The sequence below is a fragment of the Dreissena polymorpha genome, chromosome 1 (assembly GCF_020536995.1).
Source record: "Dreissena polymorpha isolate Duluth1 chromosome 1, UMN_Dpol_1.0, whole genome shotgun sequence".
NCBI lineage: Eukaryota > Metazoa > Mollusca > Bivalvia > Myida > Dreissenidae > Dreissena > Dreissena polymorpha.
This window is the reverse complement of record NC_068355.1, coordinates 9,077,008-9,090,650: the sequence shown is the minus strand read 5'-3', so window position 1 is coordinate 9,090,650 and position 13,643 is coordinate 9,077,008. Positions and strand designations below refer to the sequence as shown.

Genomic DNA, 13,643 nt, shown 5'->3' with positions numbered 1-13,643 from the left:
ATGGCCACTTAAAAGGGCCATGTAAGTGACATCACTTACTTGACATCCCAGAATGTGTTGATGGGGGCCTCTGGGTTCCATAGCTCAATGTTCACAGGCTGGTGGAGACACAGCAGAGCCTTCAAACAAAAAACAGCATACATAGAGATATTTTATAGGTATCTGTCACAGAAGTAAGTCCAAGTATTAATGGCTCAACACAATGGAAACAAACTCATTAAATTGCCCATTACTGTTCAGAATTACATTAACAGTAACTTGTGTGCCAACACCAGATTTTGCTAACCCAACTATGGCTACTAACCACTATACTTTCTTTGCCAGACAACAAAGCAGCATATGCTCGGAGAGCATGTAAGGAAACAAGCCACTTCATATGTCCTTGAGGTTTGAGAAACAAGGGAAGTGAAGATTTTTCTAACCCTGAATATGTTATCCTTAGTATTCTTACGTATAGGCCTGAAGCCTAAGGCAACTCACAATGTCGATCGTCCTCAAAACTATCTTAAAACCCTACCGTTCAACCATAGCCAGAAAAGTAAGGAAAGATAAGATAATGGCTAATTGTGTTGAGGTTACACTGCACTATACCTCCATGGCCTCCTGAGCAACGTCTTCAGGCATCCACTGCTGGTGTACAAGAGACACGAGACCGTTGATGAGGTCCAGAGTGCTGCTTTGGATCTCATGGCCAGGCTTGCCTTGATTCTGTGGGGCAATAATGGATACTACTTAACTATGGCAACCAATGTTGAATCTAGTTTGTCAATACTACTTAACTATGGCAACCAATGTTGAATCTCGTTTGTCAATACTCTAAGTGAAGAATTTTGAGATTGAAAACATTTAAAAGTTGAGCCAGATGATAAACAAACAAAAAAATTCCCAAAAAAACTCTTGTTTAACAAATAAAGCAAGTTTGTTCTTGTGAATACTAAGAAAATGTGGAGATTATTTGGGAAATTTGGGTCAGGTTTTGGGGAAACTATGGTCAGATTTGTTGGATAAAACATTGCTTTTTGGGAAACAGCCCTATACCTGCCATAATTTTTAGCAAAACAATCACTGAAATTAAACAACCTTGGCTAAGCTGAATAACAAACAAACAGTGCAATTGAAAGACAGACATTTCACTTTAAATTTAGGGGATCATCATTCTGAAAGTTATATTTGGATATGAAAGTAAGCAAGCCCTCACATATAGCATTAGGTTAGGGTCCGCATGGATGAGGCGTACAATCCACAGCAGCAGGTAGCGATATGTTGTCATCGTCTCATCAGTGGCCTTCGTCAGTTTGCTGATCGTCATTCGGGTCAAGCTCTGCAAGAGGCAATCACAAGAATTGCAATAGGAATTTAAAATCACGTATGAATGGGATGAAATCTGGAGACAAACACTGTTCACAATAAACAAATGTTGTACAAGACCTGTTTGACAAATGATTCACTGGTTGATTTTTAATGGTGTAGGACATTTACAGTCAAATCCTGTTGTTAAGACCATATTGCATAAAATATTTGAGTCACTGAGGGCTTTTCATGATGTTTTGTTCCACCTGGGCATAAAGAAGAACGAGTCCTGTAATTGAAAACATGTTACATTATTTTTTAGTATGTCAAGCGAGCCCAAGTTTCATATCTATAACAGTGATGTACACCCCACAAAATTCTGCATGTAATAAAAGACAAAAGGTTTTAGGCTAACAGCATTTCCTTCACTTAATCTAGCATAAACAGGAATTATTTTCAAAAAAGGTACTGGTACAGCAAAGCATGCCAAACACCACTGCTAACTGCTCAGCATTGTTCACTGACATAAGAGAGTCCGCCCACTCCTGTGATCTTGGGTGGTGTGTGACTGGCCATGCCCTGCGTGACCTTGTTTAGGGTATCCGTGAACATGTTACGCAGCTCCGCAGCCTTGTTGTATATGATGCTGATATTGGGCCACCAGGCAAGTCGACGCTGTAAATGACATTAACATTTTTTTATTGAAATCAGTGGTGCAAAAGTATCAAGTCATTTTATGCCCACAGGTTTTCAAAATAGTGTTGCTATTTCTGGCTTTCCAAAAGTTATGTATTGTCCACTTGTGAATGCATTATAATGTGTATTTAAGATCTTAATTCAAAATAATTATAATATGATACTCACAACTCAAACATGGTAATTACACAATGACGTTGTTTTTGTTTACAGACAAGTTGACAGAACAAATATCAGATATCATGATTGGGTTAAAAAACACAAACTTAAAAAAATGTTTTTTCCTCCGCATGCTTCTACCCTCACCTGTGTGATGATACGATGCAATGCATTGACCAGCACAAACTGATATATGGGTGGGGAATGCGGGTTCAGGCAGACTTTCAGAACATCATTATTGTGCGGGGGTGATGCGAAAACATGACACAAAACAGTCTATATATAGATCAAGGTCCTGGCCAACGATGTTCTGTGCACGGGAGAATGTTTTGCTGGTGGATGGTGGGTTGAACAGAAGAGACTGAAAAACAAACACAATACATGTACACGTTAATTTACTGATTTCAACAATGAGAACATATAAATTAATGTTTATATATTTCTGCAAAAACAAATGTTGTTTACTGGTTTCTATAGATACTATTACGGAATACTTTTGTCTGTTTCATTATGTAACGTTATGTACAAATTGCCTCAGACAAGATTGTTAGATCACAACAATTAGGCAATGTCCGTACCATGTGATATTGCCTTTGTTGGCAAACTGCCTGTGCTTGTGTTCAGATCACCAAACTTTAACAATTTATATCTTGAGCAATCTTCAGAAATATCTCAAGACAGAAAAAAAAGGAAACTACAAGACAGTGGTCTGATGCCTTTTTAATTAATGCCTCAATTTACCTAACCACGCAGCAAGATAAAAGTTCACATGATTTTACATTACATGTTGACAATACACAAGTGCACGTCACAAAAGAAAGAGGGGTTACAAATGGCAAGAGTATGACAAACAGTTTAGACTGCGTCAGGCCTTGCCACCTACGTCTAGGGCATTGATCAATAACAATCTCTGGAAGCCATACAAACAATGTGACCTTTACCTTCAATTCCTTGATTTTAAAATCATTAAGGTTCATCCATTGTCAAGACTATATACTCCTTTAATTGACCCTTCTAATTCTCTAAAAATTGTGTTGAAGCAATATTTGCATTTCAATAACATGCAACGCTGATCTTTAACCAGTTAACCTCAAAATTAATAGGCATCTTTCCATCCTCCAAAGTAACTAGAAACAAGGTATGTGTTTGTCAGAAACACTATGTCCCCTTCTGCGCCGCTTTGAAGCTATATATTTGACCTTTGACCTTGAAGGATAACCTTGACCTTTCACCACTCAAAATGTGCAGCTCCATAAGATACACATGTATGCCCAATATGAAGTTGCTATCTTCAATATTGCAAAAGTTATTGCAAATGTTAAAGCTGGAGCAAACAAACACACAAACCAACCAACCAACCAACATACAGGGCAAAAACAATATGTCCCCCACTATAGTGGTGGGGGACATATGTTTGCTTATATATGTGAAAGTGGCTTCTAGATATTGTGCAGATACCAATTTTATGACACCTTGCCCTTTGACCCGATGACCTCAAACATAAAAGGCATCTTTTTCAACCAAGTAACTACTATAGCAATTTATAAGATCATTGGTCAAATCATTCGCAAGATATTGTGTGGAAACAAATTAATTGTTACAAGCATCTATGACCTTGTTCCCATGTACCCATTATACCAATTTATCTGATTGTAGGTCCAAGCAATCATGATATATTCACATATTGGGCAGCAACTAATGGTCTTCATATCGACATACTGACCTACCAACTGAGAGAGAGAGGTGAAAAGCAGTAAAGCACAGTTTCTTCAAATGGGACTGAATGATTATCACAAATCTGCTTATAAAACCACACCTACCAGTGACTGATGACAGACTGCACATGGCAATGTATGCTGATGTAATTAACAAGAAGTTTCTACGAATATGTAAGAAGGTAAACATACTTTAAGGTCAACAATGATGGATTGCACAAGACTGAAGAGGACATTGAGGCGGTCATGGATGCTGATGTAGGTGGAGGCCTTGCACAGACGTACACACAGCACCGCCGCCCCCTCAGCCAGCTGCTTGTTGCAGCTGTGGTGGTTGGATATCGTCTTCTTCACCTCGTCTATAAACAGTTTCTAGGGAAACGCAATATCAATGTATAAGGATAACTCCTGAGCTCGTTAAAAACTGTCACAGGTTTAAATTTCAGAAAGACAGAATACAAAGGGAAAAAATGCCTAAAATTTCAACTTTGATAAATAGATTTTCTGAAAATGGCTGACAAGCAGTAAATTGGTAAATGATTTACAGTCATGCTGATTAATGGCTTTTCCGAATAATATGGTGGTCAGTCAAACACTGTAACCACTCTCTTTATTCCTTATGCACATATAAATATAAACTTCAATATGAAAACATTTTGCTGGTCTTTTGTTATCAGTAATAAATAAAAGGTATTAATTAGTCATTAACATTTTATGCTAAAAGTAGACTTAGAGGCATAATAACAATTTTAAACCAAATAATCTTTTTACATGACAGTACCTTTTTTAAATGCTGTTGTGAACAAGGTGCCCCTCCATCGGCGTTATTAATCTCTTCCAAAATTTTCTGTAAGTACAGCAAAGGATCATATAAATAACAATTTCAAACATTTAATGAATTTCTTTCAAACAAACAGTCCATACAAATGAGCCCAGCACAGGGCTAATGAGGATCAACGCATATCCAATATTAACCTGTGCGTTTAAATAAAATCAACTTGTCAGGATTCAAAATTCAGTATTCATTTATTTAATCTTTTTGTTTTAATCACAATCCTTTATCTCACTTGACCTATTTTTACTTGTCCATCTTGTAAAACAAAAAAGTAAAAACATTAATTAAATTTCACAAATACAAATATTTTTCTTTGACCTCTGAAGAAGCTATGATGAACATATTGATGTTGAATATAGACAAAAACTTTCAACCAAAATTGCACGCCTTTAAAGCAATGGAAACACAGAAAAATTAACACATCTTGGTAAAGTCACTGAGGTTGAAAACATTTGCCCTGCTTAAAATAATGTACACATTCTCAGCACACCCAAGCCCTTATCTTGAAATATTACAGATAATTGATAAATCTATATTCAAGTTTACATGGAATTGTGAACCTGAAAAAATAAAACGAACAACTCTTGATGAACCAATTGAGCGGAAAGGGCTTAAACTCATGGCTATGACAGCCCTATTATACACAAACAAGGTCTACAGTGCATATTACCCACTAAAAAATGACTTATCCATATTTGTATAAATGTAATTAAAATAGCTTCAAGCCTCTGCACATTTTGCGCAAGTTTTAAGGAAACAATTAAACATGTTTTATATAAATGTAATTCTGTACAACCCATGTGGCAGGAGCTGACATTGTTATTAAATAGTAAACAATTACACATAGATCTGAAAGTAAACAAGAGCTTTGTCACAGACGTGACGAAAACCCCCACATGCTGCATTGACACATAATATTTTGCATGTCGTCTTCACAAAAAACAGCGGACACCATGCTTAATTTTTAAAACGCACTAAGTGACCCCTTGACCTAGTTTTTGACCCAGAAAGGCCCATGTTCTAACTTGGCCTTAAGATCATCCCCATAAAACTTCTGACCAAGTTTGGTGAAGATCGGATGTAAACTACTTGAATTAGAGAGCGGACACCATGCTGAATGTTAAAAAACGCACTAAGTGACCCCATGACCTAGTTTTAGGCCCGGCATGGCCCATGTTCAAACTTGTCCTAGAGATCATTTAGATAATATTTGTGACCAAGTTTGGTGAGGATTGGATGAAAACTACTTGAATTAGAGAGCAGGCAACATGGTGAGGTTTAAAACGCACTAAGATACCACGTGACCTAGTTTTTGACCCGGCATGACCCATATTCAAACTTGACCTAGACATCATCTAGATACAACTTCTGACCAGACATTATCAAGATACAACTTCTGACCAATTTTGGTGAAGATTGGATAAAAACTTCTTGAATTAGAGAGCAGACAACATGGCGAGGTTTAAAACACACTAAGTGATCCCGTGACCTAGTTTTTGACCCCGAATGGCCCATGTTCGAACTTGACCTACACATCATCTAGTTACAACTTCTGACCAAGTGTGGTGAAGATCGGATTTAAACTACTTGAAATAGAGAGCGGACACCATGCTCAATGTGTAAAATGTACTAAGTGACCCTGTGACCTAGTTTTTGATCTGGCATGGCCCATGTTCGAACTTGGCCTTCAGATAATCTAGATAAAACTTCTGACCAAGTTTGGTGAAGATCGGATGAAAACTACTTAAAAAAGAGAGAGGACACCATGCTGAATGTTAAAAAAAGCACTAAGTGACCCCGTGACCTAGTTTTTGACCCGGCAAGGCCAATGTTCGAACTTGGCCTTAAGCTCATCCAGATACAACTTCTGACCAAGTTTGGTGAAGATCGGATGAAAACTACTTGAAATAGAGAGCGGATAACATGCTGAATGTTTTAAACACAACAAGTGACCCCTTGACCTAGTTTTTGACCCGGCAAGGCCCATGTTCGAACTTGGCCTAGACATCATGTAGATACAACTTCTGACTAAGTTTGGTGATGATCGGATGAAAACAACTTGAATTAGAGAGCGGACAACATGCTGAATGTTTAAAACGCACTAAGTGACCTCGTGTTTGACCCGGCAAGGCCCCGGTTCGAACTTGGCCTAGACATCATCTAGATACAAGTTATGACCAAGTTTGGTGAAGATCGGATAAAAACTACTTGAATTAGAGAGCGGACAACATGCTGAATGTTTAAAACGCACTAAGTGACCTCGTGACCTAGTTTTTGACCCGGCAAGGCCCCGGTTCGAACTTGGCCTAGACATCATCTAGATACAACTTATGACCAAGTTTGGTGAAGATCGGATGAAAACTACTTGAATTAGAGAGCGGACAACATGCTGAATGTTTAAAACGCACTAAGTGACTCCGTGACCTAGTTTTTGACCCAGCAAGGCCCATGTTCAAACTTGGCCTAGACATCATCTCCATACAACTTCTGACCAAGTTTGGTGAAGATTGGATGAAAACTACTTGAATTAGAGAGCGGACACATAATACGGACCGACCGACAGACCGACAAGCTCACTCCTATATACCCCCCCAAACTTCTTTTGTGGGGGTATAATGATATTGTTTTTTTAACTCAAAAAAGAGGCACTTATAATCAAGTGATAAACTACAGTGTTTTATTTCAACATTTTGGGAATGGGGCCAGGTCCCTTTGGATCGGGAAAATTTGTGGCGTTTTGACTAAAATTGTGAAATTAGTGTTGTTGTTGTTTTGCTAAAAAATGCTTCAAAATTGAGAAAACAAATGTTTTCAGTATTAAATTTACTAAGGTTGAACTTACATGAATGGGAGATGAACAAAATACATGTATTGTGATCTAAAAAAAAGATTTTTTTTTTGGAAACCTTCCATTGGGAAGATAATACCCACTTAAATGTATAAATTTCCAAGGAAGCCATAGAGGGATTACAATTTAAACAGCCCTGTGCTTTATCTGCCTAAAATTCAAACATTCTTAAAAATTGCTAAATCAGTCCCCCAATTGGTCAAAACGAAGCCCTCATTTTTTGGCATATCGTATTTTTGATGATTGTTTTGAATGTATTTAAGAAATGTAAATTGTCATAAGCTGCAAAAAATTTGAACATGACAAAATATTTCATGACTTATTCGATTTCTTTATTGTTTTACTTTATAGCATAGGACCAGTATAATTTGTCTATTTATGAATATATAAAAATTAAATTCACAAAGCTATGTTAATAACTTAAATTACCAAACGCAATTTTTTCAATATTCATGGAAATTGTGGATATAGAGGTCATTTTAACCTTGGCTTGTTTTCCTTAACATTACACTAACAAATGGTGAATATGTTTATATTCTGCCCTCAGTAATGCAATAGGTTAATAATTAACCACATTTGTCATATGTACCTGTAATGCTTCCTGAGCATTATTTTGCAAATAGTGATTGGTTTATTGCATTTATTATGGTTGATTACCAATATTTTGCTTGGTCTCCAATCACAACTGCCCTTCCCCACCTAAATACAAGTCTTGAGTCTGGCATTTTGGGCAAAGAAATTCCACACCCCTGGTTGCTCAATAAAAATATCCATAATCTCATTGATGGGCCATAACAACATCATCCAAGAAAGTCATAATGTGCCACCAGGTAATGGGGTATGTTAAATCTTTCCCACACAGAGGCAAAGTGAAAATGGCAAACAGCATAAAACCAGAACAGACCGGAGTAACTCGCAGTCGGCTCAGGTTTTATACTGTTTGCTGCTTATCAGTATCTAAGGTTGGAAATGAAGTCTTTAACACTTAAATCTAGTAAGAAAGGTCTGTAATTAAATTTATTTTTCTTAGTGACTAAAAACACATCAAAATAATTATTGACGTCAGTGTGTTTTTTTTGTGTTCAAATTGGGTTCAGTATTCAGCCCCATTGGCATTGCGAATGGAAAAAAAGTATATATTTTTTCCAAATGTGAACTAAAAATTCCTTTTTTTTTATATAGATTTCAACATTTTGTTCATCTCCCATCTAGCCATATAAGTTAAAACTTAGCAAAAAAATAATACTGAAAACCTTTCTATTCTCAATTTGAAGCACTTTATGATTTTTGAGCAAAACAACACTAATTTTCCAATTTTAGTCACAACGCTGCACATTTTCCCATGTTCAAAGGGATCCAGCCCCATTCCCAAAATAGTGAAACATACACTGTAAGTGGTAAAGGGTTAAAGCAGCAGAAAGGCCTTCCTGTAATCTGCACACCAAGTTGTGCTACTCACAGGGCACAGGATCAGCAGCATCATCTGGAAGGGCCAGACGGAGGCTTTCCTCTTGGCAGAGTTCTCCATGTATGCCAGATACTGCTCAAACAGCTTATCGCAGCATTCTAAAATGAAAATCATAGTTGCTTTGGTGATAGTTTTCAGTCATTAAAATAAGAGTCAGTCTGGGAAAGAAAGCTTCTATTCTCATAAAAAAATTAACACAACAACAAATTACAAACCCACCAATGGGTATTTAAAACTATAAATCTTTTGCTAATTTTGATCACTGACACAAAACACATACCAGTATTGCTTCATGATGTACATGGCATTTTTAAGTATAAAGCAATATATAGTGTGATCTGGATTGTGAAAGCAATAATTGAACAGGCAGCTTTTAGACCAAAGACATGAATTGATATGAACTGGAAGAAGATAAAACAACAAGCAGTTTTATTTTATCAAACAAAAACATGAGAACTTTAAGCATGCATATTTCTTACAAAACAAATCAATTGAACAAAAAAGTATAAAAAGTAATTTTGAGAAAATGCTTTCTTAAAGGGATTAAAATAGGAAAACAAAAATATATATTTTACAAAAAAAACATTTTTTCTTTTATCATTCTATATGCAAAAAATCTTAAACACTCTACTGCAACAATTACAGGATGCTTTACTTAAGACTAGCCCGCAATGTAATAACAGCTGTAGCATGTTACTACAATCATCAAATTCAAGGCAGGTTTGAGTGCAATTCTACTGTATCTGATGAAGAAATGTTAAACAGGGACATCAGTTTCACACTCAACACACAAATTATGCAAGTTTTTGCATTTAAGACAAGTGCATAAATTTCAAAATCATCTTTTGTGACAAGGCACTTCCTCACCTATTTATAATCATTACAGAAATAAAAATAATTCACGCATAAATGTGCCGTTTAATTAATCAGTAGATCATCAAGGTCATTTATTTAAAACAAGAGGGCCATGATGGCCCTGAATCGCTCACCTGACTCATTAAGATCAGATGAAAACTATGACCTCTATTGTTTACACAATGTTTTTCTATGATTTGACCTAGTGACCTAGTTCCTGACTCTAGATGACCCAAATACAATCCCAATCCAGATTTCATCAAGATAAACATTCTGACCACAGTTCATAAATATTGGATGAAAACTGTGACCTCTATTGTCAACACAAGGTTTTTCTATTTATTTGACCTAGATTTTTACCCCAGATGACCCCAATACAATCCCACCCAGATTTCATCAAGAATTCTGACCAAATTTCATAAAGGTTGGATGAAAACTGTGATCTCTAATGTCTACACAAGGTTTTTCTATTATTTGACCTAGTGACCTAGTTTTTGACCCCATATGACCCAAATAAAATCCCAACCCAGATTTCATCAAGATAAACATTCTGACCAAATTTCATAAAGATTGGATGAAAACTGTGACCTCTATTGTCTACAGAAGGTTGTTCTATTATTTGACCTAGTGACCTTGTTTTTGACCCCAGATGACCCAAATACAATCCCAAACCGGATTTCATCAAGATAAACATTTTGACCAAATTTCATCAAGATTGGATGCAAACTGTGACCTCTACTGTCTACACAAACAAATTGTTGACGGACGGACGCACGGACACACGCAGGCACGCACAACAGACGCCGGACATTACACGATCACATAAGCTCACTGTGTCACTTCATGACAGGTGACCTAAAAATATGTGTCGGAGATAAACATGAACAGTTGTGGTTAAAATCCCATAGAAACAAGGGCTGTTTGTAAAACATGCATGCCCCCCTATATGGGCTATAAGTTGTAGTAGCAGCCATTGTGTGAATACGTTTTTTGTCACTGTGAATGGTGGTGGTGGTGGTGGTGGTGGTGGTGGTGTAGTAGTAGTAGCAGTAGTAGTAGTAGTAGTAGTAGTAGTAGTAGTAGTAGTAGTAGTAGTAGTAGTAGTAGTAGTAGTAGTAGTAGTAGTAGTAGTAGTAGTAGTAGTAGTAGTAGTAGTAGTAGTAGTAGTAGTAGTAGTAGTAGTAGTAGTAGTAGTAGTAGTAGAAGTAGTAGAAGTAGTAGTAGTAGTAGTAGTAGTAGTAGTAGTAGTAGTAGTAGTAGTAGTAGTAGTAGTAGTAGTGGTAAAAGTAGTAGTAGTAGTAGTGGCAGTAGTAGTAGAAGTAGTAATAGCAGATGTGGTGGTGGTGGTGGTGGTGGTGGTGGTGGTAGTAGTACTAGTAGTAGTAGTACTAGTAGTAGTAGTAGTAGTAGTAGTAGTAGTAGTAGTAGTAGTAGTAGTAGTAGTAGTAGTAGTAGTAGTAGTAGTAGTGGTGGTAGTAGTAGTAGAAGTAGTAGTAGTAGTAGTAGTAGTAGAAGTAGTAGTAGTAGTAGTAGTAGTAGTAGTAGTAGTAGTAGTAGTAGTAGTAGTAGTAGTAGTAGTAGCAGTAGCAGTAGCAGTAGCAGTAGCAGCATTACAAGACCAATACTTAAGAATGATCAAATGGGAAAAGGTAACATAGCACCAGCAGTAAATATGGGGCTCATTTACAGGTCAGATTTGGAATCTCTGCTGTAAAATGAGATTTTGAATGAATTAAAGGGAGGCAAATCTGTAATAAAAAGAACATGCATAAACCGTAGTTGTTTCCCTTGTTTGAACCATGCTAAATCCTTACAAGTTTGGAAAGAATTGGATGAAAAATTTGGACTTTATTGCATAAACACCATTTTCTCAATTCAAGGGGAGGTAATTCTGTACTTCATGGACCAATAATGCTCATTTTTTGTAGGGTTTGTGTCCTCATTGATATAAAGACACTGTGCAAATTTGGAAAGGATCGGACAAAAAATGTGGAAGATTTTTGAAAGTTTTCACAAAATAGGCAAAAACGAATAAACATGCAAAGTTCAACGAGCTCCTGCGGCCATGTTTTTTGACGAATCAAATTTCTTTGAACAACTTTTTCAGGGGAGCCCTCAAAGGTCATCCCTGTGAAATTTTTTGAAAATCTGATGAGCGGTTTCTGACAAGAAGATTTTTTAAGGTTTTTACCATATATGGTCATGGCGGCCATCTTGGTTATGTGATCAAATTTTTTTTAACAATTCTTTTGTCCCATGACCTAGGGATGCTCCACATGAAATTTAGTTGAAATTGGCTCAATGGTTTAGTAGAAGAAGATGTTTACAAATTTGTATACGGACGGACGGACGGACGGACGCCGGACGCTGAGTGATCACAATAGCTCAGGTGAGCTAAAAAGACACTTCCTGTGGAATGGTTAGTTTTTATAACGTCAATTAAACATGCACTCAGTTTTTTCTGTTGTTATTTATGCGACAATTAAAAGTTGACATTACAACATACAGACACTTAACGCTCAACACCAGAGGATGGTTTCATTTTTGCATTCTGAAGTTATTTTAAACATATTAATGCTGATGTTCATGCAATAAACATATTTCCAGTTGACATTATTAGTGCAGGTTTTTTTTTTAGAAAAAGGGGAAGATGCTGGACGCTGGGTGAAAGGGTGCGAAAGAGACATATTTTGGGAAAAAATAAAAACTGTTGTAATCAAGTTAAACTCACTACTCTGATTTCAGGGGGTTTTCACCACTGTCTGCCCCTCCGAAAATGAAGGCATTCCCAATCAAATCTAGATGACATTTTTCACAATTACAATGAAGAAGTTTTCTGTCAAAATCATTAAAAAAACGTTTACAAACACTAATGACATTTAGAGTGACTTCCCTTCATCAATTACCTTCTATAGCATGCGCTTAACGACTCAGATGTAAGCATGTTTAGTTTGAGGATTCTTGTACCAACATTTACATCCATAAAGTGCGTAAGTTCCGCATGACTTTGCAAAAATTAACAGGAACCGCAAACTACACATTCTAATCCAACTCCGTAGATGCTTATTTATATTTTAACGTGTTTCCGCGACCACTGCAAATTTGCTAGTATTGCGATGGATAAAGAAGCAATCAAAATGAACAATATTCTATTAACAGCTGAAATAAATGCTAAATAAAGATATGTTTTGGTGAAAAATGACATTCTTAGAGGGGAATTGTAATTTGAGGGGAAAAAATTCCGGTAGGGGCGAACGCTGACTATCGGCATCACTTTTTTAGTAGAAACAGTGTTTCTATTGTTTTGCAATATAAATTAAACACAGTTGTAGGTGAAGGTTCTCCAAATTAACTGACACCAAAGGTAAGAAGTTAGAAATAATGGCTTCCCACCTTGTAATTCTTCATTTGGTCTTTTCTGGAGATCTGTGAACTCTTCTGGATAGTTGTCCATCCAGTTCCAAATGGCCTGAAACACAAAACAATGTGCATAAGAAACGTTGGTATCAGAGATTTGTTTGTTTATTTGTATGATTCATCATTTCAACAGTAGTTAAGTAATATTATGGTGGTCTGTTCATCTTCAAACACTTTCACCTGTCCCCCCGACTGCCATGGATTACTTGTATGCTGTGAACTGTGGTAAGGGTGCAGAAACCCCTATTCACTGTGATCATTGAAGACATAAAAGAAAAAGAGCAATGTTATAGTGTATCAATACCTTGAATGGAATAAAAGGACTGGACGAGTCTTTAAAAGAATCAGGGTTCCCACTGG

General features: G+C 36.7%; 1 protein-coding gene across 1 annotated transcript in view; it reads right to left on the bottom strand.

Annotated features, from left to right (window-relative positions):
• The window catches only part of LOC127870426 (neurofibromin-like), a 173,567-nt gene that overhangs the window by 138,311 nt on the left and 21,613 nt on the right, over nucleotides 1–13,643 (bottom strand). The window contains 10 exon segments of the mRNA XM_052413023.1: nucleotides 40–119; nucleotides 592–708; nucleotides 1,199–1,321; nucleotides 1,816–1,965; nucleotides 2,293–2,391; nucleotides 2,393–2,506; nucleotides 4,053–4,232; nucleotides 4,642–4,707; nucleotides 9,003–9,109; nucleotides 13,260–13,335. Of these exon segments, the coding sequence (XP_052268983.1) occupies nucleotides 40–119; nucleotides 592–708; nucleotides 1,199–1,321; nucleotides 1,816–1,965; nucleotides 2,293–2,391; nucleotides 2,393–2,506; nucleotides 4,053–4,232; nucleotides 4,642–4,707; nucleotides 9,003–9,109; nucleotides 13,260–13,335 (1,112 nt within the window).